This window comes from Hemicordylus capensis, chromosome 4 (genome assembly GCF_027244095.1).
Source record: "Hemicordylus capensis ecotype Gifberg chromosome 4, rHemCap1.1.pri, whole genome shotgun sequence".
Taxonomy (NCBI): domain Eukaryota; kingdom Metazoa; phylum Chordata; class Lepidosauria; order Squamata; family Cordylidae; genus Hemicordylus; species Hemicordylus capensis.
The window spans coordinates 300509392-300534576 of NC_069660.1; the positions used below are offsets into that span (position 1 = coordinate 300509392).

At 43.8% G+C, this 25185-nt stretch overlaps 1 protein-coding gene across 12 annotated transcripts in view; it reads left to right on the top strand.

Annotated features, from left to right (window-relative positions):
- Positions 1-25185, top strand: part of COL14A1 (collagen type XIV alpha 1 chain) — a 233740-nt gene that overhangs the window by 181216 nt on the left and 27339 nt on the right. For 11 of the 12 annotated variants that reach the window (XM_053246596.1, XM_053246598.1, XM_053246599.1 and 8 more), the window contains 6 exons: positions 4912-4965; positions 16117-16170; positions 16731-16802; positions 19099-19134; positions 19450-19516; positions 20553-20741. In XM_053246596.1, coding sequence (XP_053102571.1) covers positions 4912-4965; positions 16117-16170; positions 16731-16802; positions 19099-19134; positions 19450-19516; positions 20553-20741 — 472 coding nt within the window. Of the gene's footprint in view, positions 1-4911; positions 4966-16116; positions 16171-16730; positions 16803-19098; positions 19135-19449; positions 19517-20552; positions 20742-25185 lie in introns of those variants that run through there. The other variant, XM_053246601.1, reaches the window with a different exon arrangement.

The window sequence follows — 25185 nt, forward strand, 5'->3', positions numbered from 1 at the left end:
TAGGGTGAGGAAGAATATTTGTGGGCAAGAATATGGAGTCTCTCCTACTTTGTCCAACTCCTCAGAACTCCCATCTTTCTGTATTTCATGGTTCTGTTTGAGCCTACTGATAGATGAGAGAATAAAACATCTAGACAATGATACTACATCATCATGTTCATCTTATGACTGTGAAACTGTCTCCATTGCCTGCCCCAGAATGTATTTAGTGTAAAATGGTTTGGGGCACGTAATCTTGCAGAGTCATCCTTCCTTTCAGCCTAAAGGACGTGTTCAGTAAAGGTGAATGGGTGAAAATTACAACAATGCCTTTCCTTATTATTAGCAATTTGCAAAGTCTCAACAGCTGGATGTCTGAGGGCCAGTTCTGATAATGTAACTGTCTTCCACAAGAGGCTTTTGAATTATTCTTGTAGTGGAGGAATGCACACGAAAAACATCACATCAAAACAGAAAGCCCATCTGGGATGGCAGGAAAGAGTCTCAAACAGGGCAGTGATCAGCTCCTGCTTGACAGATCTCTCCTTCAAAAAATAGTTCTCCATCCCAGAAGGGTTTGCAGTGTTAAACCAAAACAAACAATTACACACACACACACACACACACACACACACACACACACACACACACACACACGCAACAACCCCTGGGAAGGGATGCTATGCTGGGGTGTACAGCAGGGACGTAGCAAGGTTGGAGTTGGCCCAGAGACAAGATTTTAAAATGCTCCCCCCCCCCGAAGCTCAGCTCATGAAGTAAAGAAAAGTTAAACGAATCCTAAATTATTTTTAAAAAGGTTTTGTAAATTGTGGGCGATGCAAATCATTTAATGGTACTAGAGAAAAACATGCTGTTCTGGTAGCTCCAGGTCTTAACACTCACATCAATTTCGGAGGATGAATATAACTGAAGGAACCCCGGGTGGGTGAGCGGCTGGGGGAGTCAGTCATGTGACTTGCCTCTGGTGGGGGGCCAAGGCAGTGGGCCCTCAGACAACTGTCTCCCCTTGCCGTATTATAGTTACGCCTCTGGTGTATAGAGAAAGTTCAGCTCCTCTTGCTATATATATGAGAGCCACCACTTTAAAAGGACCTCTTTGCCAGGAATAACTCCAAGCGCTCCCTCCTCACCAGATATTTCTCACTTCCCCATCCACCAGACTGGAACCTTACAGCAAAGTGTCAGACAACACAGTCATAATATTCTATGGTCCTATAGCCTAAAATGATTATTTTTAAAGGCTCCGGTTTAAAGAAGCCTCATTCACTCTTTCCTCTACCCCAGAACAAGCAGCAGATCCCAATGCAGCCACTTAGGCAGGAGACTTATCCAGCCTCCAAGAGCCAGGCCTACTTCTTAATTTCCTTCTTATCCAGGAACTGGGCTGGAGGAGATTAGGTCTGCAGAGGGGTGCAGGGTCATCTCCCCTGCAGATTTCAGCTGGCCTGGTACTGATCGCTCTCTCCACCCCAGTTCTTTACTGCAACATGGTCTTAGAAAGGAACAGAAAACTAGCCTGGAAAGCAGACTGGAAGGTTTGGCCTAATCCAAAAGGCTCCCCTATTTATCTGCAGGTACTGCTGGGAAAGACTCCTGCCTGAAACCTTGGAGAAATCACTGCCAGTCAGTGTCGACAATACTGAGCTCAATGGACCAGTGGTCTGACCAAAAGACTCCCCTATTTTTATTCTTTGCCAACCCTTTGCTCCCCCAGACTAGTGGTTCTAGTCACCCCTACTTTTTGTCCTGTTAGCAGGAGAAATTTCCCATGTGCATTTCTGTGTGAAAATAATCCCAAAACACTCTTGCAGAGGGAAAACTTAGAATTGTTAGGAGACGAAAAATGGAATCTCATAAGTGCTTTTTAAAGAGCAGGGCAGGGGCGTAGAGACATTGAGCAAGGGGGGACAATTGTTAGGCGTGTGTCCGAACCGGTCCGGCGGCCATTCTATAGAATGGCCGAACTGCCGGACCGGTTCTGCCCTGGTTGGTCCGGGTCCGGGTGGGGGGGGTATTGCTTTAAGGGCGGGGGGGGCTTGTTTACCCCTCCCGCACCTCTTTGCCCCCGCCAGTGGCCGTAATCTACTGTAAAATTGGGGCGCTGGAAACCAGCCGCCCCAGCCGCCGCCGCTTCCGCCGCCCCCCCCCGCGAGCAAATTAGAGGAAAAAAAGGCTACTGCCTACAAGGAAGGGCTACTGCCGCCCTGCCGCCCCCCCACCCGCCACCCGCCACCCCCCCACGAGTGCTCACCAAGTTAGAAGAATTTAGAGAGGAGCTCGCGAACAGAGCTCCTCTCTTATCGAAGCCTCCGGCCCAACTGGGGCCTTGGGCGCGTGCGCACGCGCGCTAGAGCTCTTTATCCACTAGAGCTTTTGCCGGAGGCCCGGTCTACCCGCCGGGAGGAAGCCGGGTAGACCGGGCCTCCGATCGCCGGAGGCCCGGTCTACCCGGCTTCCTCCCGGCGGGTAGACCGGGCCTCCGGCAAAAGCTCTAGTGGATAAAGAGCTCTAGCGCACGTGCGCACGCGCCCAAGGCCCCAGTTGGGCCGGAGGCTTCGATAAGAGAGGAGCTCTGTTCGCGAGCTCCTCTCTAAATTCTTCTAACTTGGTGAGCACTCGTGGGGGGGTGGCGGGTGGCGGGTGGGGGGGCGGCAGGGCGGCAGTAGCCCTTCCTTGTAGGCAGTAGCCTTTTTTTCCTCTAATTTGCTCGCGGGGGGGGGCGGCGGAAGCGGCGGCGGCTGGTTTCCAGCGCCCCAATTTTACAGTAGATTACGGCCACTGGCGGGGGCAAAGAGGCGCGGGAGGGGTAAACAAGCCCTCCCCGCCCTAAAAGATAGGCTCCCCTTTGGTGCTGGTCCGGACTGCTCCGGACCATGCACATCACTAACAATTGTCCACAGGCCCCAAGGCTCTGGGGACCCCACAAGGCTCTCTGTTATTGTAATGGGTGCCCGTTCCCGCAATAAATCAAAGCAACAGCTGGAATGCATGGGATTTGAGATTGTTGATTAATGTTTAGACAACGGGGTGTGTGCGTATTTGTTTATTTATTTAGGGCACACACATGCCATTCTTTCGTTTAACAAACTCCCAGGCTGACATTCATAATCATGAAAACAATACATAAAGTGATGAGATATAAATAAATAATATAAATAATAATAAATAAATAATAGCAGAGAAAATAAATAGTTCATAATAATAAAACTAGGAGAATCTAGACAAATCAGGCCTAAACTAACAGTTATCCCCTGAAAATGTTTGAGGCTTAATTTCAGGGGGGAGCTAGTGACAAAAGAGGACATGAAGCCAGCCCCTTTTTTCTTTTTCTTTTTCTTTGGCCAGCTTATCGAAGGCCACCAACAGCAGGCATCAGGAGGAGAACTGCCACTGCTAAGCCACTTCTACAAAAACCACCAAAGTGCCCCTTCCCAATGTTTTAGGGCAACAAAACGGGCGTAGCAAGGTTGTAGTGGGCCCAGAGATGAGATTTTAAAATGCCTCCCCCTCACTGAAACTCAGCTCATGAAATAAAGGAATCTTAAATGAGGCTGAATAGTGGTAACAGGTTTTGTAAATTGTGGATGATGTAAGTCATTTAATGGTACTAGAGAACGATATGCTGTTCTGGTAGCTCCAGGTCTTAACACTCACATCAATTTCGGAGGATGAATACAACTGAAGGAAGCCTGGGCGGGTGCGTGGCTGGGGGGGGGCAGTCATGTGACTTGCCTCTGGGGGGCCCCCCAGGCGGTGGGCCCCCAGACAACTGTCTCCCCTTGCCATATTATAGTTGCGCCCCTGCAACAAAATTGTCTCTTGCTGGGTGTATTTCTGCAGAGCCTTTACTACAACTTGTCAGCTGTGCTAAAAACAGTTAGCTGACATTCTGGAAGGTTTGGGTGTATTTGTTTTAAAAGGTAAATCCCTTTATTTCCCCCCAAAGGAATTCAAAGTGGCTAACAACATAAAAACTAAAGACAGCAATAATCCAGCAATTAAATATGCTGGCGGTCTTGCACACGAGTTCAAATACTTAAAGTGCACCCTCACTTCAAGAGTGCTGCTTACATTATTTCCAGTGTATTGGGGGAGAAACTCATTACAGGGGAGAAACTGTTTAAAAGAGTGTTATGAGAGCATCACACAACATATTTAAAAAGTCTTTGCAGGGAAAAGGCATCAGGTTCTGTGCCAGGTAAGCCTCTCCCAGGGAGGGCATTCCAAATATGGGGCACCATAACTCTCTATAGTCATCACTTGCTTGATTCCAGAAGAAAGGGGGATTCAGATGATGATCATAATATTGGGGCAGGTTCTAGTGAGAGAGGGTGGTCCTCCTTGAGATCTTGAGCCATTTGAGGCATTATAGGTAAGTACCAGCACTTTGTAGCCTGTGCAGTTGCTCAAGTACTGACCAGAGTGTATATTTTGAGTGTCTGTGTGTGTGTGTGTGTGTGTGTGTGTGTGTGTGTGTGTACACATAAATGGGAGAGCTTGAGACAGTAAAGGTAAAGTGTGCCGTCAAGTTGGTGTCCACTCCTGGTGACCACAGAGCCCTGTGGTTGTCTTTGGTAGAATACAGGAAGGATTTACTATTGCCCTTTCCCGTGCAGTATGAAAGCATCTTCTTTCAGCATCTTCCTATATCGCTACTGCCCAATATAGGTGTTTCTCATAGTCTGGGAGACATACCAGCAGGGATTCGAACTGGCAACCTCTGGCTTGCTAATCAGGGGAGTAAAGTGGAAATGGCCACAGATAAGATATTTATACACAAACCATGCAGGTTTACATGGGTTTCCTCATCCCCCCCCCCTTTTTTTTGGTCATATGTGGGGGATATGATTCAGTACATATTTATATTTCTGTTTCTACATTGTTATCTCTCTTACCTTGCCTTTTATATAGGGTGTTCCAGGAGCATCTGGATCTCCAGGGCGAGATGGAAACCAAGGTCAAAGGGTAAGGTACAACGAGCACAAGGCTGGATCGGTGATTGATAGTGGCATGCTACTTCTGCTTCCTAGACCCACTTCCATTGGGTTATCCTTTTCGATTCCACACACTGCTAGATTCACTCTAGTTCTGTTCACATGTTATGTTCAACACATATAGAATCGATATACATGGGGGGGGGAAGTGTATGCACGTCCACTTACATGTTATGCTGAACACTTCCTATCTGTATTTGCATTTCAGGGGGCCTGTATCTAGGTTCACTTTACATATAATGCAACTCCTCCACCCTTTCTGTTGGGTCTATTCCCTTTAAACAAGTTGCATTCTTCAAGTACTATAATTTGATCATGAGTCTTTTCCCACCAAGTTTCAGTGATACCTATCAGATTATATTTGCCTTTCTGTGTTAGGATTTCAAGTTTGTCCTGTTCATTTCCCATACTCTCTGCATTAGTGTATAGACACTGGAGGACATTGGTGATTGTGGATATCATAGTTTCTAGCTTCCTTGCTCTGGAAGCTAGAAACTTCTGGATTTCTGAGTGCCCCTTCTCCATCTTACTTCCATCTTGGGCACATTTTTTCCCTTGTTCCTAAGTACTTGACTTTATACTTGATACTAGGCGTTTGCCTCCCCCACATTGGGTTCAATCTGAAGTACTTTCCATGAGGTTTGTGAGGTTTGTCCATGTATTTCTGCCAAGCACATTATTACCAGTCCTCATGGGGTGCACATTATCTAGTTCAAAGAGTCCTTCATGCAGGAAGCATAGGCTGTGGTCCAAGAATTTAAACCTTTCTCAATGACACCATCCTCCTGGCCAGCTGTTTACTTGCAGAATCTTACTTTCTCTTTCTGCATCTTGACCTTCCAGGGCGCAAAGGCTGATGAAACCACTTGTGGCTCCAGCTCCTTCACATTCCTTACCAGTGCATCATAGACCTTGTAGCCGCATTGCAGGTTTCTTCAGCTATATCATCCATTCTCACATGGATCAGCAGCAAAGGATAGTGGTTGGTTGGTTTGATGAGTCTTGGCAACCTCGCCGTCACATTCTGGATGTGTGCACCAGCACCAGGCAGACAAGAATATTTTCCTCAATGATCTGTTGAGTCTGCACACATGTGGCTCCTCCTCAAGAATCACCCACTACCACCACTCATCTCCTATTAGTCAGGGCAGTAATTGGATTCCTCCCAATCATGGGGGACAGAGTGTCTTCCTTCCTCTTCTGCACAGCCTGGGATGATACTCCTCGAACAGGTGGTATTATGTCACCCTCTATAGGCAGATCCTTTTACCAGTTGTTGAGTACTAGTGGCACTGAATGCCTCCACGATCTCCTGCTCCTTTGTGTCACATACTTCCATGTGTGCTCCTCTTGCAATGGGATTCCTTCATCCTCTGAGGAAACCTTGTCTTTCTAATGGCTCCTCTTCTTCTCCAGAGGTTTTGGACATCACTTCAACTCTCCAGCATCACCTCGAAGCCGATGTCTGCAACGATACCGACACCTATGCCTACATCAACACTGACACTGGTATTGATGACAACTCATTCTTCTGTTGTTCAGCACTGGCGAGCACAGTACTGATAATGCCCAACAATGTCAGCACCTCCACAACGCAGCTTCAATTGTCCTTTCCTTTGCCTGAAGCACATACAGTGGCTGCAAAGAGTGCCACCTTTACTCCTAGTCTCGGCATTGACTTTCCTTCTACATCTTTGATGTCCAAAGATCTTCCCATGTTACAAGATATAGAATTTATTCTGGGTTCTTCGAATAACACACTGTCTGGTTTCATTTTCAAAGAGTTGAATCTTGCTGTCCCCCCCCCCCCCTTTTTTGCAGGGAATTAACAGAAAGAGAGAGGGCATGCCCTCACCTCTTGCCTGTGGGCTTCCGAGAAGCATCTAGTGGGCCACCAACAAGATGCTGGACTAGATAGGCCATGGGTGTGATCCAGCAGGGCTGTTCTTATGTTTTTTTAATTTTCCCTGCATGATTTGGATGCTGCTGAGAACCTGGGCTCCAGTATAGTCCCGATTCAAAAAATCCCATCAGCATCCCCTGCCAGAGTAACTCCACCCTCCGCTCCATCCTACATACCTACTTACTCCTGGAAGGAGAGATAACACTATTCTTCACCTGGCTATTCTTCCTTTAGGAAACGTATGGACTATACTGGAGCTCCCCAGGAGCCCTGGATCCTTGCTATATTCACAGGTTTGGTAAATTTAGAGATCCTTATCTCATGTCATCTCCACTTATTACCATATTATCGTGATGAATTTAGATTGTGGAAGTTGAGAAAATTCAAAGCTAACTCTATTCCACAGGGTCATGCTCAGGAGAAGGAGCTTACTACTTTTCAGAAGGCATCAAATTTGCCTCCCATTCCTCAACCCCTTTTAGGACATCCGCAAGGACCAACTGGAGATTCTCAAACTTGTCAAAAATCTCCAGATGTCCAGATACTTCCTCCTCCAAGAGATGAGAATCAGCTTGCTGCTGCTTAGCAGATGATCACTGCCCATACTTCCTACCTTGTTTTTCACACACACACGATGAACAGAAAACGGGAGTGCACACAGCTCCTGAACATGAGTAGGATGCTTCTCCTACCCTATTTATCTGAAAAAGATAAATCAGATGATGAGTACACCTCAGGTTCTGATTCAGAAGATGGCTCTGTCCAAATGGAGAATCATTCCAACCCATTGCCAGTGAAAATGTCCCAAACCTGCCTTCTAGCTCTCTAACAGAGGAAACAAAGTTGTACCATATTCAGGTGGCCAAAATGACAAGAGGCTTGGGCTTGAAATTAAAATCCCCAGCCCCAGAAGTCAAGGTTCCGGTTTATTACTTCATGTCATCTGGCTCTGCTGTGCAACTAGCAGCATTGCTGATGTTGCCAATTCTTGCCAGTTCCTCCAAATCTGCCTGGGACACACTCTCATTCTCAATTTCGATATCTAAACATCTTGAGAACTTTTATAGGGGGATTGTCCTTTTCTCTTCAAGCATCTACCTCCAAACTCACATATAGTAGACTGTGCCTTGAGTACCAAATCTGGGAGAAAACATCCCGCCCCAGTAGAAAAGGAAGGGAGAAAATTGGACTCTGTGGGGCACACATTCTATGTGGTGTCTTACCTCTCCATCAAGATTGGTAATTACATGTTCTGTATGGCAAAATAGCATTACACAGTATATGGGAAAACTTTAAAGAAGATCTCAAGCCCCCCCCCCCAAATCTAGGTTTAAAGGTGTACTCTCCAAATCAGCGGACATAACCCGCCAACATCTGAGCACAGTGAGACCTCTAACTGAAACGGAATCACACTCACTAGTGGGAGCCATATCTCTTCGATACTGTTCTTGGCTATGATCTACAAGTCTTCAATTGGACATGAAAGAAAAAAAACAGAAAACCTCCCATTCAACAGAGACGGCCTTTTCAGCCCAAATGGATGATACCATGGAGAAAATGAAACACATCAAAGTACATGGCTAAGACTTTTATATCTTCCTCTACGCCACAGTCTTATTCTCAATGGTTCAGAAAGTACGGGAAACGAAAGTTCCAGTTCCAATAGATATTATGATTGGCAGCTAAGATTAAATAGCCCATGTTCCCATATTCAGACTGTGAATGGGTTTGGACTGAGTGTTTACACCATAAAACAGAGGTTCTCAAACCTGTTGTTGCTGGACTACAACTCCCATAATCCCCAGCCGCTATTGCTGGATGATAGGAGTTGTAGTCCAACAATATTTGCAGTCCCAAGTTTGGGAACCCTTGCCATAAAATAACCTTAGCCATAAAAGAATGGATCTCGGAGGTTTGAAATGAAATGAAATCCTTCTTGTAAACTTTCCTACCATTTCTTTGTATTATTCGTCTGTAGTGTGAACCATGCCATTTCCTTCCTTACTGGTGATATTATTTAAATAAACAGTTGTAATGAGGGCTACTACGATGGCAAAAATTACTCACAGCCTGGATAAGTGTTTTTTCCTAGCTGCAAGTTGCCTGTAAAGCTTCAGTTTGTTTATTTCTTCTTATTTTTTCTCTAGTTTGGCTTATTGATGTTTCAAATATATGGTTACGTTTGAAAAGTAGCGAAAAAGAGAGGGTTTGTTCATTGCTGATTCATTTTCTTGGTCTCTGTGGCCTTTATACTTATGGGTTTCTTCCGCACCTGCGCTTAGGGTCTGGGAATATTCTAAGCATCTCCTCAGCATTTTTGGCGGTAGCCCTGCCCCTATCTCTTACATAAATGTGGTTTGCGCCTTTCCCTCCAGTTCTTTGTTGACCACTGGGTTAACAGCTTTGTCTGGGAAGGAACACTCCGCTTCACCTAAGCATTCTAACAATAACAATGACAGGAAAGGAAAGATTGTGCTGTCGAGTCAGTGTTGACTCCTGGTGATCGATCACATTCCATGTGATTTTCTTGGTAGAATACAGGAGGGGTTTACCATTGCCTCCTCCTGCACAGTATGAGCTGATGCCTTTCAGCACCTCCCTACATCGCTGCTGCCCAATATAGGGGACTACAAATGCATTTACTAGGCGTGGTCTGGGAAGCACACCAGCAGGGATTTGAACTAACAGCCTCTTGCACTTCAGCAAGCTGCTTCCCCGCTGCGCCACCACAGCTGATATAATAATTAATAAAGTTAAATTCTCTTTCTTTTGTTTCCCCCCCTTTTTTATTCCACTCTTCTTATTTAGTACTCTGCAAATTTTGCTTATTTCCCATCCTATTTGCTGATTTCCCATCCTATTTGGTTCATTTCTCTATTGATCTTAACATCTTACGGTTTTCAATCATTCTTATGAGGATGAAATTACAACACATTCCCTAAATCTACCTGTAGCAACTAACAGATCACTTTTACGATGGATTGCGTGCACTACAACATATAGTTGAGGGTAGCCTGAACTGTGGTTTTAAAGACTGGTTTGAAACAGAGTTAGAAATCTGTTTTCTGTTAACAAAATCCCCCCCACCCCGGAGTTCAGCTGTTAGTGTCCCAACAGTGTGTTTAACTGTATTAGCTAACAGGATTAAAGAAATCCACATTCTAAATTCACATTAAGGTAATGATCCTAAGAATTGTTGTATAGAAATAAGTTCCATGTGAACCAATGGGGAAAATTTTGCCAAGACATTTTTAGAACTGGGCTGCTAAGCTGAGATTCTATTCAAATCAACCAAATCCTGCAATAAGTTTGGAAGCAGGGCTTTGGCTCTTGAATTTCCTCTTGTTCCTTCCTTGCTCCCATGGTGGATACAACATAAAGACTCAGCTGGGCAGATCCCACATTTATTCAAGCATGGGATTTCCCCCAACTTGTGGGATTGAACCCACATGTTGTACTCACACATGCACACACATGCACAAAGAAATCCTGTACTGAAATACCTTTTTCTTTTTTAAAATAGATGCCTTAATTTAACTTACAAATTAATACAATGAGGAAAACTCCTCAAAGTATTCCCATTGAAATTAAAAAGACAAGCTAGGCAATGCTTAACGTCCTTTTAATTTCAATGGGAATACTTTGAATAATTTTCCTTATGTCAGCCAATATTTTATGTTTTTATGTTTTCCTTATGTCAGCCAATATTTACTTAAAAAAATATATCCTGCCTAGTTTTTTAGTTTTTAAGGCAGGAGTCAGCAACCTTGGCTCTCCAGCTGTTGTTGAACTACAACTACAGCTTTTAATTAAATATTGTTTTAATAGTTTTAACATTGTTTTAACATTGTTTTCAAGTAGTATTTTTTTAAAAAAATGAAATTGTAATGTTTTTACTTTTCTGTTGTCATTTATTTTGTTTTAACAAATGTTTTAACTTCTTCTGTGGTTTGTTTTGCTTCGTTGTAAACCGCCCAGAGACGTAAGTTTTGGGCGGTATAAAAATATGTTAAATAAATAAATAAGTAAACTCCCCATCCCCAGCCACAGTAAATGAGAGATGATGAGAGCTGGAGTTCAACAACAGCGGGAGAATCAAGGTTGCCTACTCCTGCCTTAGGGGCCCTCAGCTGACTTTTACACTGGATAGTGTGTGCCTTTTTAATATTTGGTTCTTTTCTACCCCAGTGCAGACAAAAATGTTGTGTGTGAAGCAGCCCTAAAACTGACACAGACCAAGTGGTTTAAGGATTGCACGGATTGACATCTTCAAATCCCTTTTTCCATATTTGCCTGCTGTACCTGGGATTAAACTCTAACTCATGAAGAATAAGCAAAGGGAATTCAGCATCTGTTAGTTATTAGAAAGGTGGCGAATATAAATATATTCCCTAAACTATTTTTGTGCAGGGTGGGGTGGGTTAATCCACTTCTTATGTACACACGTATGTAGCAGACCTTGCTGCGTCCAAGAGTTGTGAAGCAGGACTTGCCTCCTCTGTTAGCGCGTCGAACAAGGGTCCTGCTGTGAAGGAGGGTGTATGGTTGACAGCAGAAGCCGTCCAAGAACGACTTGGCTGCCTATGCTGTGTTAGTTTTATTTAATCAAGATTTTCTGTGATTTGCTCCAAGAACAACACTGAGCCAGTTTTTCAGCCAGAATGTGACTCTTTTAATAGATGCTGAAGAAATTCCATGAGATAGTGAGGGTATGGATGATATGGTCCCAGCCAGAGGGCCCGAGCATTGGAGGGCACCAAAAACACTATCACTATCCTTTGCTTTATTGGTCCCCAATTGGTGGGTCACCACCACCACCACTCTTTTTTGGAAAAATATTAAGGGGAAATTGAGGGACAATAGATTCAGGATAGACAAAAGGAAGTCCCTCTTGACACAATCAGATCTGGAGGCTATTCATACGATTGCAGAAAATCGGGCTAGCCTTCACTAGCCTGATTTTCTGCAATCCTGATAACCACGGGGCTCAGCTGCAACTCCGGTGGTTCTTGAGCAGGTAACCCGCTCAAGTAGTCCACCCCTAAAACTGGGTTTGCGGAGCGAGTGCTCTGCAAACTCGTTTTTTGTAATCGTGAGTAGCCTCATGAGTAGAGGCTTATGAGTAGAGTAACCTCATGAGTAGAATTTACTCATGAGTAGATCCCCAGGGGGAGGCGAAAAGCCAGTCCACGCTCGCGCAGGGTATACTGGAGTTTCCGGGGGCCACGTGGCCCCCAAACTCCCCAGCCCCTGCTGGATCTGTCATGGAGCTGGCAATCGTGTGGGTGGCCGATCCGGCCGCCCAGGGCTCCCGCCCTGCTCATGTGCGGGGAGAGCAGGCTTAGCCTGCTCTCCCTGCTGAGCTCCCTAAACCAGGTCTCACTTATCGTGAGACCCGGCTCCTTGTCTCTGCCATGAGCTCACAATACTACTACTTCAGCAAAATATACCACTTCTCAACAAAAGTGCTCAAAGCAGTTTACATAGATAGATAAGATGGTTCCTTGTCCTCAAAGTGTTCAGTAGACACCAGCAACAGCCACTGGAGGGATGCTGTGCAGTGGCTGGATATGGACAGTTGTTCTCCCCCTGCTAAAAAGAAGAAAAGGTGCCTTAGCAGGGTTTAAGGTAAACTAGGTGGCCTTACATCAGAAGACCTTTGCTGGATTAGACCCAAATCCTATCTAGTCCAGCATCCTGTTTCTCACAGTGGTCCACCAGGAGATGATAAAGACATGCTCCCTCTCCTGTTGTTGCTCCCCTGCAACGGGCATTCAGAGGCATCCTGTAGCCATCCACACTAGTAGCCATTTGATAGACCTGCCCTCCATGAATCCAAGCTGGTGGCCACCACCACATCCCGTGGCTGAGAATTCCATAGATGAATGGAATTCATGAAAATTGGATGGAAAGGGCAAACCACTGCTGTCTGCAGTGTGAGGATGATGATACCATGCAGATCTGTTGTAAAGAAGAATGCATTTGAAGAAATGTGAACACTCAGAAGTGCACTCAGCAGAAGGGAGAGTTAATGTTCCTCAGCGGCCAATAGATGTTCCTTACAGGTCAGTTGATGCTTCCTCTGTGGGAGAGATCCACAGATGTCTCTGGAATGTGGAATGCCACCGGAGGTTGCAAGAGGTGACCCCCAAGCTAAGTGGAAGGGCTGGTGTAAGGCGTGTGTGGGTGTAAAAGAACAAGATGAAGGGGCTATTCACATGATTAGCAAAAATTGGGCTAGGAGAGCCTAGCCCGATTCTTGCTAATCATAAGAACCACTGAGCTTGGCTGTGAGCCCGGTGGTTCTTGAGTGGCTAACCTGCTCAAGTAGCCCGCCCCTTAGCCCGGGTTTGTGGAGTGAGCGCAAACCCAGGCTATTGCAAACCCAGGCTATTGGATCGTGAGTAGCCACGGTGTGGCTCCGTGCCATGGCTACTCACGAGGAGACCCCCAGAGGGGAGGCAGAAAGCCGCCTCCTGGCTCTGGGGGTCTCGCCAGCATGCCCTGCACGGCTCCCCCAAGCCCCCGCCGGCTCCGTCCTCTTCTCCCCACCCCTTTAGCCTTTTTAGCCTACTTTCCAGTAGGCTTCTGAGATCACATGGCATTCTGTGTGTGTGTCCATCCATGTGTTTGTTACCCCCATCAACTTCACAACGCCTGGACCAATATGAACCAAATCAGGTACAGTTGTAGGGACACATAAAGACACCTCAATGGCATAGCGTGTGATGATGTAATCCAGCTTGATTCAAGATGGCAGTTGCGTAAACCTTTGAGGTGCACATGGGCTAACTTGTGAATTTCCTAACCGATTTGAACCAAATTTGCTACAGCTGTAGGGACACATGGGACACCTCAATGGTGCAGTCTGTAATTATGTCATCCACCCCAATTCAAGATGATGGACCTGTAAATGTTTGAAGTGCAAGTGGGCTAAATTGTGGACCGGCTAACCGATTTGAACCAAATTTGATACAGTTGTAGTTAGTGACACACAGGGAGACCTCAAAGTTGTAGTTTGTAATGATGTCATCCACTGTGATCCAAGATGGTGGACATGTGAACATTTGAGGCGCAACTTGTGGACCACCTAACCAATTTGAACCAAATTTAGTCCAGTTTTAGGGATAATGAAAGGAAAGTAGATGGATTATTTCTTACTAGAACATCTTGTTGAGATATTTTGTTGTACATGTATACAGGTGTCTGTACACATGTGCATGTTTTGTGTGAGTGTACGTGCTTTCATTTAAAAGTTAACCTGGGTATCCCCTCCAATGTAAACCCCCTTAAATACACAGTACAGAAAGTAAGTGTACTACTGAACATGTGTTGAACATAATGTGTTAATAACTGTATGTGCATACAGATCTGTATATGTGTATACTGTACACAGATTGTGCATTGAACGTAATGTGTAAATATGACTTTGGATTTGTTTGATTTCAACTTCTGACAAAGCCTTTTATTCATTACTTGGTTACAAACCTAAAACGGTAGCTCACAAGAACCCAACAAACACATCTTTCTATTCTTTTTCTTCACTCTTCATGTTTGGAGTTAGCTTAAGATGCATATCTGCTATTTGATAATCTGAGGAAAAAAACCAAGTAATGAGTTGTGAAGTTGTCTAAACACTGATATGTATCCTTTATTTGAGGGACAGAAAAGAAAATGTTCTTTACCAGTGTGTTTCATCAACAGGCTCCTGTTTGACTTAGTTTATAAAGGACAATTTTTTCACCTAACAAAATACAGTAGGAGGAAATTTGTAAATGGCTAAAAGATACAGAAACCCTGCCAATGTAAACATTCTTGGAGAGTTTGCACGGAGGTATTCTTTAGCAGCTAAACAGAAAGAGCAGAAGGACAATTGAAAGCAAAGTGTGTGGAATAATTTTAAAAGCCGCTCATGTGGAAGCAATTCTTTGTGCTACCATTTCAAGAGAAATTGAGACAACCCTGTGAGATAGGCTAGGCTGAGGGAGAGTGACCTAAGGTCATCCAGTGAGCTAAAGGAGGGTTTTGTGGGTCTCCCTGGTCATAGTTTGACACTCTAACCACTACAGCACTAGAGTGCCAATTTATGAGGCATTCTGATGGTCTAAGCCAGGGGTTCCCAAGCAGTGATACTCCAGATGGTGCTAAACTACAACTCCCATCCTCTCCAGCTGTAATTTAGCTGGCCAACCTGGGATGGCGAACCTGAGGCTCTGTAGCTGTTGTTGGACTACAACTCCATCATCCCTGGTGGCCCATAGCTAGGGATTATGGAAGTTGTAGTCCAATAACAGTTGGCAGGCTTCACATTGGCCAACCCTGGTCTAGACTGATGTGTGGGTGAATCTTTGAGCCAAGAACTCCCTGATGGGTCAAATCTCACCTCAGCCATTTTAGGCTAGTTACAATTTCCTCAGCCTCGGTGCTTTCCTGCCCTGGTCCCCCTCCACAATATGGGGTAATAATATTGACTTGCCTAACAGGGTTATTATCAAGATTGAGTTAATGTACATGGAACTTTTTGAACTTCTACATACATGTTTAATGTTAATAAATAGGGACTACAATCTCTGTACACTCCTCATGTGCCATCAGACATTTTGATACAGATTCATTCAACCCCGAATACCAGTTTTGGTGAGTCTGCTTGTGCCCGTGAAGTTCTGGGCAACTCATAAGGAGATATGCTCCATTCACTTCAGTATCAATACATGTTCCATGTGCACAATTCCCACAGTGCATTTGAAGCTGTCCTTGACAATGAAGTGGATACGAATATGACAAATATTTATATACTACTTCTCAACAAAAGTTGTCAAAGCTGTTTACATAGAAATGAATGAATGAATAAAATGGATCCCTGTCCACAAAGGGCTCACAATCTAAAAAAGAAACATAGGATAGACACCAGCAACAGCCATAGGAGGGACGCTGTGCTGGGGATGGATAGGGCTGGTTGCTCCCCCGCAAATAAAGAGAAGCACCACATTAAAAACGTGCCTCTTTGCTTAGTTAGCAGGGGACAGCTTGGGCTTGTGTGGAGCTTCCTTCAACTCAGTTTTTTGGGATTGTAGTAGCCATTTTATGTAGTGAACAACATAAAATTGTTCACTATTTAACTGCACAAAATTGTGCCATTTTAATCTATGGGAAATAGTTGCTTCTTTTTTTCCAGCATAAGGGGCAACACACTAATTCATAGATGTCCCTCTCATCTAGGGTCTGCAAGGCAAAGATGGACCCACTGGACCTCAAGGGCCTCCAGGACCCGTGGTAGGTACTAACCACAAGTATCAAAAGCTTGAATATTTGCATCGCAGGAGGTCAATAGCTATTTCACATTGTTAACTTTTTTCATGACTAAGTAACTCTGTACAGTTATCTACCTCATGGTATGTAATCTTGAAAAACTAAAACATGCAACTATTTGATGTAATGGTCATATGGCAAAGCCACCATGAACAAGTAACCTCTTTGGCTTTGTGACCAGTTCTGTGAAGACTTAAACATGTGTCCAACATACAACAGGGCTGCATCATTAAATTAAGACCTTCTGGAGAACCATCAAAAACGTGAGTTAGAGTCCGCAGATATGACCGCAGCACATGATGGGTGACAGTCCTGGTGGTCTCAGCACTGGTGACAGGAAATGGCAACAGATTTCCAGCACAGGACCGATGACAGTCCAAAGATTTATTTTTAACCTTCAAAATCAATCTAAAAGAACATCAGCTTAATTCTTGGTTCAATTTCACAAGCCTGATGCAGTGGATTTCCAGATGCTGTTTTGAGGTATCTGAATGTTGATGTTTTCTCTTGCTCTCTCCATGCAGGGAATACCTGGCGCTCCAGGTGTGCCAGGAGTGATGGGTAATGTTGGGCCCCAAGGTGATGCTGGATCACCTGTAAGTAGCAAATATCATTCATAACTCATCATTAGTGGCTAGCCGTTTTGACCAGCATACCACAAGTCCAGTTTGCTGTATGAAAGAATGCCACTCAAATGCAGCCCCTTGTATCTTTTTGCTGTAGTGTACTGAGCTGGAGAGCAGGTAACAGTGAAACACTGAAGGAACAGGCAGGAATGTAGCCCTGCTTCTGTACCATAGTCAGGTTGGGTCCTCCAACACAGATCTAAATGTGGCACTAACATATGTGCTACAAAGTGGCCATTCATGTCATACATCAAAGATACTTGATTTTTTTTTAGTAGGAGTTTTGAGCTGTGAAGCATTTGTTCATGTGGAATGTACCTTATTTGAAATTGTGTGGTTTTGGTTAATAACATTTTCAGACATCATGTTATTAAACACACCTAAATTGTGTATGTAATCAATTTGCACATTGTGATTTTATATGTACGTTTCACTGTTTCTCATTGTTTTATATTTGAAGTTTTGTTTGTTCAGTTTTGGGGTGGTCTGTTGACCTCATTTAAATGACCTTCTACCTTGCTTCCTCGTATTTACGGACTCACCATCTGCGGTTTTGCGTATCCATGGTTGGGTGATTGACACCCTACCTCGGCATGCGCAAATGAAATCCAGCAAAAAATGAGTTAACTCCGCATATCCTTGGGTTGGAGGCTGGAAATGACTGAGGAAGTAATTTCTGGCCACCGTTTTGGGAATCGGGGCCATTTTGTGGCTCTTTTACTTGGAAAAAATGTGGGAAATTGTGGGGAAAAACTATTTTTGACTTCCGGTGGGGGGCAGTGCTGGATCGCCGGAGGCCTGCAGAGCATGGTAGGAGGAGGGAGAAGTGATTGTGTGGAAGCAAGATAGGAGGAAATGCTGGGTAGGATGAAACTGTCCTACCCACCTTTCATACCCAGCATTTTACTGAGTATGACATTTTACTGTCCTAATCTGCTTTTCCTCCTACTTTGCTTCCCCACAGTCATTTCTCCCTCCTCCTACCTAGTTGTTTGCACCCACATAATTGAAAATTGGGTGCACACACAGCTACCAAATCTGGATAGGACGCTTGAACTACCCAGTTTTCGGTTGTATGAATGACCTCATAATTATATGGCGGCAAGATCATCTCATGGTGTTCTTAGCATATCAAAAATTGACATCTGAACTGAGCCTGCAATTCTGCATTTTTGAAATATTTCATTAGAGACCTATGTCAACACATCCCTTTGGAATACTCAGAGGCTTATAAAATCAACATACATATTCAGTTTCATTTGTTTTACTTCACATAGCCTGTGAGTTAAAATAATGGCTTCCCACCCAACAAGTTTTTTTACATAGGTTTTTCAACTACATGGAGTTTTAAAAGTAGCTTTCATTGCTGTGCAAAATTACCCAATCCTCAATCCCATTAGGTACCTTCCCCTCCTCTTGCTCTGGTTAGAGGTCAAAATCTGGGGAACCAAACATTCTGGAGAGGTTTGTGCTGGTGGTGATAAACGTGGGTGAACTGCAATTTGGTCACATTGGCAAAACCACTGTTACAGATTCTTTTGTATGTATTTATTTTATTAAAATATTTATATCCTATTTTTCCTTAAAGCACTCAAGGCGGCTTGCAATAACATAATCGTAAACTGTATCATAAATAAAAACAGAAAAGGATAACACAATTTTAAAACACAGCTGCCGAAAAGAAATTCCTTAAGGCGGTCATTCTCAAACTTGGGTCTCTGGGTGTTGCTGGATTATAACTCCCATCATCCTCAGCCACAATGGATTTTGGCCATTGTGACTGAGGACACTGGGAGTTGTAGTACAGCCAGGGGTGGAACCACCATTGAATGGACAGGTTCAAAGAACGCGGCTGCAAGCCCTCCAGAGTTCATTCCCAGCCAGGGTTTGCTGGAAGGCAAATAAATGCACCCAGCCAGCTAACTGGGAATGTGTTCTGGAGAGCTGGGAATGCACTCTGGGAATGCGAACTGCCTGGGAATGTGCACTGGAGGGCTCATACGGGCTTCCTGGCAATCAGGCCATGCCCATGTGCGCATGATGTCACATGTGCAAGGGATATCACTGGACCTGGGCCTCCCTTCCCTGGCTCGGCCCCGCCACTGAGTCCAGCAACATCTGGGGGCCTAAGTTTGAGAATCCCTGCCTTAAGTCATTCTGAATCCCCCAACGGTTTTCCTCTACAGCACCACATTAAAAAGTCCTGTGAATCAGAGGGCAGGGGAAAGGCACCAACATTAAATGTTCTCCTTAATTTTCTCCACAGGGTCTTCCTGGAGCAAAAGGCGAGAGGGGTGAACGAGTGAGTGTTCAGTTGTAATTACAGAATTGTGCAGGCTGTAGGGAAATGAAGAGCGTCAGGTTGTCAGTTTTTTTGTTTTTTAAAAGATCAACCCTTACCATTAGGTCTAACAGTTAGGTAATTAGGCCTTACTGTTGTGAAACAAAACCTATAATTATGTGGGCTGGTTTCTTTAAGCCTTTTAAAACCCATTCCAGATGTATTTTCAGTGATCAGAGTGAGGAACTTCAAAATTCTATGGAATTTGCAGTCTCTTCTTGTGGAAGATCCTTTTAAGATGGGCTAATGTATCATTACGATCTTCTTATTACACAGGGAGACCTTCAGTCCCATGCAATGGTGCGGGCAGTAGCCCGTCAGGTGTGTGAACAGCTCATCCAGGGTGGGTACAAGAACTGAATGTGCATCCATAACCCTTTCCCCTATACATTATATCATGCCGTTAATGTTTGTACATTTCAAAAATGCAGGCCTCTGTCATTCATGATCCACAAAGCCAAATACAACCAACCAGCTATATACTGTGGCTGGGGGGTGTTGATAGTGTCGAGCCCCCTGGGTATGTTCCCTGGATAAGGTCTTTGGTGCCCTGGTCCTCTGCACTGCCTAAATAATAACCATGCATACTATGATCTGTACATCAGATATACAAACCAAAACAGATCCCCACTATCCTAGTCAAAGGCCATTTAAAAAAGAATATAACAAGCATCCCAAAGGGTAAATAATATCAAAATACACACCGTATAAGCATACTACATTCCCAAATCCAAAACCGAAAATCAGAAAGTTGAAAATACTTTGCATTTTCTTTTGTATTTTCAAAGCAAACATATTGCTTTGTACTACTTTATGGAAATCTTTACTGTTTCTTTTGATTTCTGAACTACTGCTGTAGAATTTTTCGATGAGCAATGAATACAAATTTGAAAAGAAGAAAAAGAAAATACAGCAATTTTATTTATATCTATGTAAACTGCTTTGGGAACTCTTGTTCAAGAGCAGTATATAAATATTCATCATATATATATATATATATACACACACACACACACACACACACACACACACACACATGAATATTTATATACTGCGTGTATATATATATATATATATATATATATATATATATATATATATATATGCATAAAATGATGCAGCAGTGCATGCACTGCCTGACATTGGTGGATGCATTGGTGATTAATGATGTCAAGAAGAGAGTGTTGAATAGAGAGCATGAAAAGCGTTAATGGTGCAAATGTGGGAGGGCCCATGGACCTGAGCGTGGGCCCCACACATTTAAAGTACCTGGCTATGCTCTTGATTGTGGCCCACTTAACCAATTTAGTAAAAGAAAGTTCCAGCAAAGCCAGAATATTGGTTGGAGTGTGAGTTGTGTGGATTTGTCTATGTTGCAGGTCACCTGGCTAGGTATAACTCCATCTTAAATCAGATTCCAAGCCAGTCTGTCTCAACGCGGACTGTCCCCGGACCACCTGGGGAACCAGGTCGGCAAGGACTCCCTGGATCGCAGGGAGAACAAGGATCTCCAGGAAGGCCTGGATTTCCAGGTAACCCTGGCCAGCCCGGAAGACCTGGTGAAAGAGGTAAGCTGAATACTGAGTGATATGAAGCTGGAGTTTGCCAGAAGGCTAGCTAGGAGGACATATTTGATGTCAAGCTGGGCAGATAAAATGGAAGAGAAGTAAGCAGTGTTTAGTTCTTAGAAGGGATGGAGTAGGATAAAGCCAAGTGCTCAGATTATGGGGGACAAAGGTAAAGGGACCCTTAATTAATTCCACATGCCCAATCCCCATTACTCCAATTTTAGCTAAATTGGGATGGAGGGGGTCCCCAAATGTGATCTTTGCTCATTGGCAAAGATGTACCTTTTAAAGTGTTGGCTCTTTTCTGTTTAGCAGAGGGAGAGCATCTGTCCCTATTCAGCCCAGCACAACATCTCTTTCAGGGGCTGTTGCTGGTGTCTCCTTTGTGTGTGTTTTGGATTGTGAGCTCCAATGCTTTGTGCTATGTAAACTGCTTTGAGAATTTTTTCTTTTTGTTGAAAAGTGGTATATAAATAATAAAAAATCAGAGCCCCACTGTAGCCCTGTAAAATCAGTTCAGGGAGGTGTTGCAAATTATAAAAGGCCTGCTCCCCACTATAATTTGAATACTGATAAACCCATGCTAAAATCCCTTTTTCCTAGATGAATATGCACCATTAAGAAGATGTGCAAGAACTGTACTTTAGAAAGAGTCTTATTAAAAAATGTTTTACACCAGATAGTATTTTGTGCAAAGCATTTGTGAAAACATTGGTCACATCACGTTTGGTAACGTGAGACTTACTCTTTCTTGCTTGGTATTTTCCATTTCATATAATTTGATTATTTTCATGGCCCAGTTTCTTTTTTGAATTTTAGTTGGCTTTCTCAACAAATAATAAAGGTAAAGTTGTGTTGTCAAGTTGGTGTCAACTCCTGGTGACCACAGAGCCCTGTGGTTGTCTTTGGTAGAATACAGGAGGGGTTTACCATTGCCATCTCCCGCCCAATATGAGATGATGCCTTTCAGCATCTTCCTATTGCCCTGCCCGATATGGGTGTTTTCTAGGAAACCTACCACTGGGGATTCGAACCAGTAACCTCTTGTTCCCTAGGCAAGTTACTTCCTCCCACTGCGCCATTAGGTGAAGCCATATATAGTGAAGCTCAAAGCTGCTGTGCTGGGATGATACCACAGAATAAGAAGGTTGTTAACCCCTGCCACAGATGGGATTGCTTTCAGATCTGTAGCGGAGGCTTCTTTCCACTGTCAGAGGTACAATTTGGGTGTTGCCTCCCACTGATAGTTAAGGGAAGTTAGATGTGTGTGTTCTTTTTAATTTATACAGAGATTTACTGTAGCTACATTTGTGGATGATCTTGTAAGAATATATATGATGAATTGTTGCATTTAATCGGAAGGATGTTGTATGAGCATAGAGGTGTGAGTGTGGTGGGAAGCGGGCACACAACATGGCATGACTGAATCGCTGATTCCCAGAAAATGTTTTATGGAAGGAATGGATATGGATGGCTAAGGAAGCTATTCCAGGTATAAGAATTGACCGCAAAGACCTCCTTAATTTCCAGTTCTTGGCCTGACATTTGCTCATGTACACCTATTGCTACTTTTATCATTCCTGTTACCATCCCTCCTCATAGACTGTAAGCTCCCTGGGGCAAAGGCCTGCTGTTATTTTGCTTATGTTATTCTTTGAAGTGCCGTAAATAAACTGAAGGATTCAACACTGATGAAGGCACAAAGGTGGAAAGAGGAGAAGGGGTATCAATAACATCCATGCAAAATGTTGGTATGTCCAGTTTAGGGGCTGAACTTGCATGTTAAAGGTATTTTGGAAGAGCTATTAGTGGATTGGAACAGTTACACCTCTTTTGGAATTTAAGTACATCAAGTGACTCGCTTGGTAGCCATGAGAATTAATAAAGTTGTTGATTCTGACGAGGAAACCTTTGAGCGACCTCTTAGCCTCAAGGTTTCCCTGCCCAACAAGTCTCTCAGGCCATAATTCTAATTTCTTTAGTGTAAGAGGAGACAAGATTTAGGAGGGTGAGCTTGTCAGCTCTAGGTTTCTATGGCAGAGCTGAACAAAGAGCAACATTGTTCAGTGGAGTAGGAAAGAAGGGGGCAGAGGTGCAGAAGGAAATGGGAAATTGAAAACAAGAGGAGGACTGGTTCAATCTGGGTGTACGAAAAAGTAGAATATGAGAGGAACTGTCTGAAAAGCACAATTAATCGTGCAACTTAAAGAAATTTATTGGAGTATGAAGGTCTTAACACAAGGATTAAGCAAATGTGTTTAATGGAGAGGAGCAAATTATGTCTTGGGCTGTAGGAATTGTTCTTAACAAGCAAGGCTGACTTTACAGATGTATATGTAACTTTCAAAGAGAGTGCCAGGGAATTCTGTCAATGTTTGCGATAACAAAAGAGGGCATGGGATCACAGTTCTCACGTTCATTATTTCTGTTGCTAAAACAGTTGTCAAGGAAAAAGGGACATTTTGGCAGAACCAGCTTTGTTGCCTAATTTGGAACAGATACCTAAGAATGCTTTCACCCACATTAATTACTAGGCTTTCTAATGTCAAAAGCTGGTTCCAGGCCAAGCCAGTACTGGGACTTCTAGTGTCAACTGCATAGCACACTCAGAAGTTTGGCCTTGGGCTGCAAACTGCTTACACCAAAGAAGCCCTATTTAAATTTATTTATTTTATATCTTTAACCCTTGAAAGGAACTGAGCTGGATTGCATCCCATTTGAAAAGGAAAATAAGAATAATAAATAATTAATAATACTTTGTTTTCAGTGTTCTGCAACTCCATGTTCCAAGTCATGTTCAACCTTAATGAAATTAAGTGCCCAGTTGTGCTTTATACACCTTCTTCTTGTAATATTGTTTAAAATGGCAATTTACTGTACTGGCACAGAAGTGCCAATAATAGTTAAGATGATTTGTCTCAACATTCTACCATTATAATTCATGAACATTCTATTGGCCATAAAATCAAAACTGTTTGTCACATCTACCCGACTGCATGCAGGCCTCAACTAGGTAATAAGAGATACCACCCCTCCAAATTTGGTGCAGATCTTTTGAAAAATGGCTGAGATACAGCAGTTTAAATATCACTCCTAATAAGAGATGCCTCTTGTGGTTGCTACTTTTTTTTTTTTTTTGCCAACAGATAACACATCTTATAATTTTTTAGATGTTCTTTTAAAATTCAGGTAAATGCTACAGCATAAGCCTGTGTTGTTTTGAAGAGGAAGAAATCAATCCAGCATTTCCTGAGTTTAGCTTCTGAAGTCCCCATGATAACTGGGTAAAATCAACATAGCTCGCTTGATGTTGATTCTGCCCACTGAGAGTTCTGAAGCCAGAGTTGGGAGAGGCAGGTCCAGGCTAGTGACTTCTTGGTTCTGAATGTAGCTGCTTGATAAGGAGAGTCTAGGAGAATTCTGGCACTTCCTCCTCCATTCCCTGTTACGGGCTTTTATTTTCTTCCTCCACTGAGGCAGCAGCAAGGACCCTTGTCAGGGCACATAAGGTGGGGTGAGGAGGTTTGTACTTCTAAACCTCCCATATGGACTGCAGTCTCACTAATCTTATTTCTAAGCTTCCCCCCACATTTCGTTCTGTACCTTATACTCAATATACTCAATAAAATTTAGTCCCATAATTGAATATACTTGCAACCAGGTATGAACCTTGATCAGGGGTTCACAACTGATGGTGATAGGTTCTTGGAGAGATCCCTTTTGACCAATCAGCTAGATTACGTGCACGCCTCTCTCCCTTAGTTCTGGTGTTAATGATGTTAATGCTGAGAGGCAGAGCCCTTAGCATGTAGCGGGTTTTTATATCCAGTTTTCTGTTCAGGGAGGGTTCAAGCAAAACCAGAAAACAATCCCCTATATTTACAAAATTCAGCCATGATCTGGCCATGATGGTTACTGGTCATTGCACTCCCAATTAAGGGGGATTCCACAGGCTCCTGGGGAACTTCTTGAGGATAACAAATAACAAAATTCCCTTAATGCTTACGGACAGATCTAAATGTCAGCCCGACCTCTGAGTTGGCAGCCCCAAAGTCTGCAAGTACAAATGGGGGCAGCAGTGGCAAGATGGCAGGGGCCCATGTAAAGGCGCACAAAGCGCTGGCGGACTGGCTTTGGACATGAACTTTCTTCATTAGAGATACACTGAGGTCATTCACACAATCAAAAACTATGTTCTACCCCAGTTTGGGAGCTGTGTGTGTTCCCAATTTTAGGTTGTGTGGAAGCAAGGTTAGAGGAAAACCTGGGTAGAAGTGATTGTGTGGAAGCAAGGTAGGAGGAAAACCTGGGCAGCTTTTCCTTTTCCTATTCCTCTATGAGGTCCTGCACACAATTGGTGTGAAGGGCTGGAGGGGATTTTGTGGGGACAGCGGGCTTAGCAGCCACTTGTAGCTGGGTGGCCGGATTGGCCACCCACACAGCT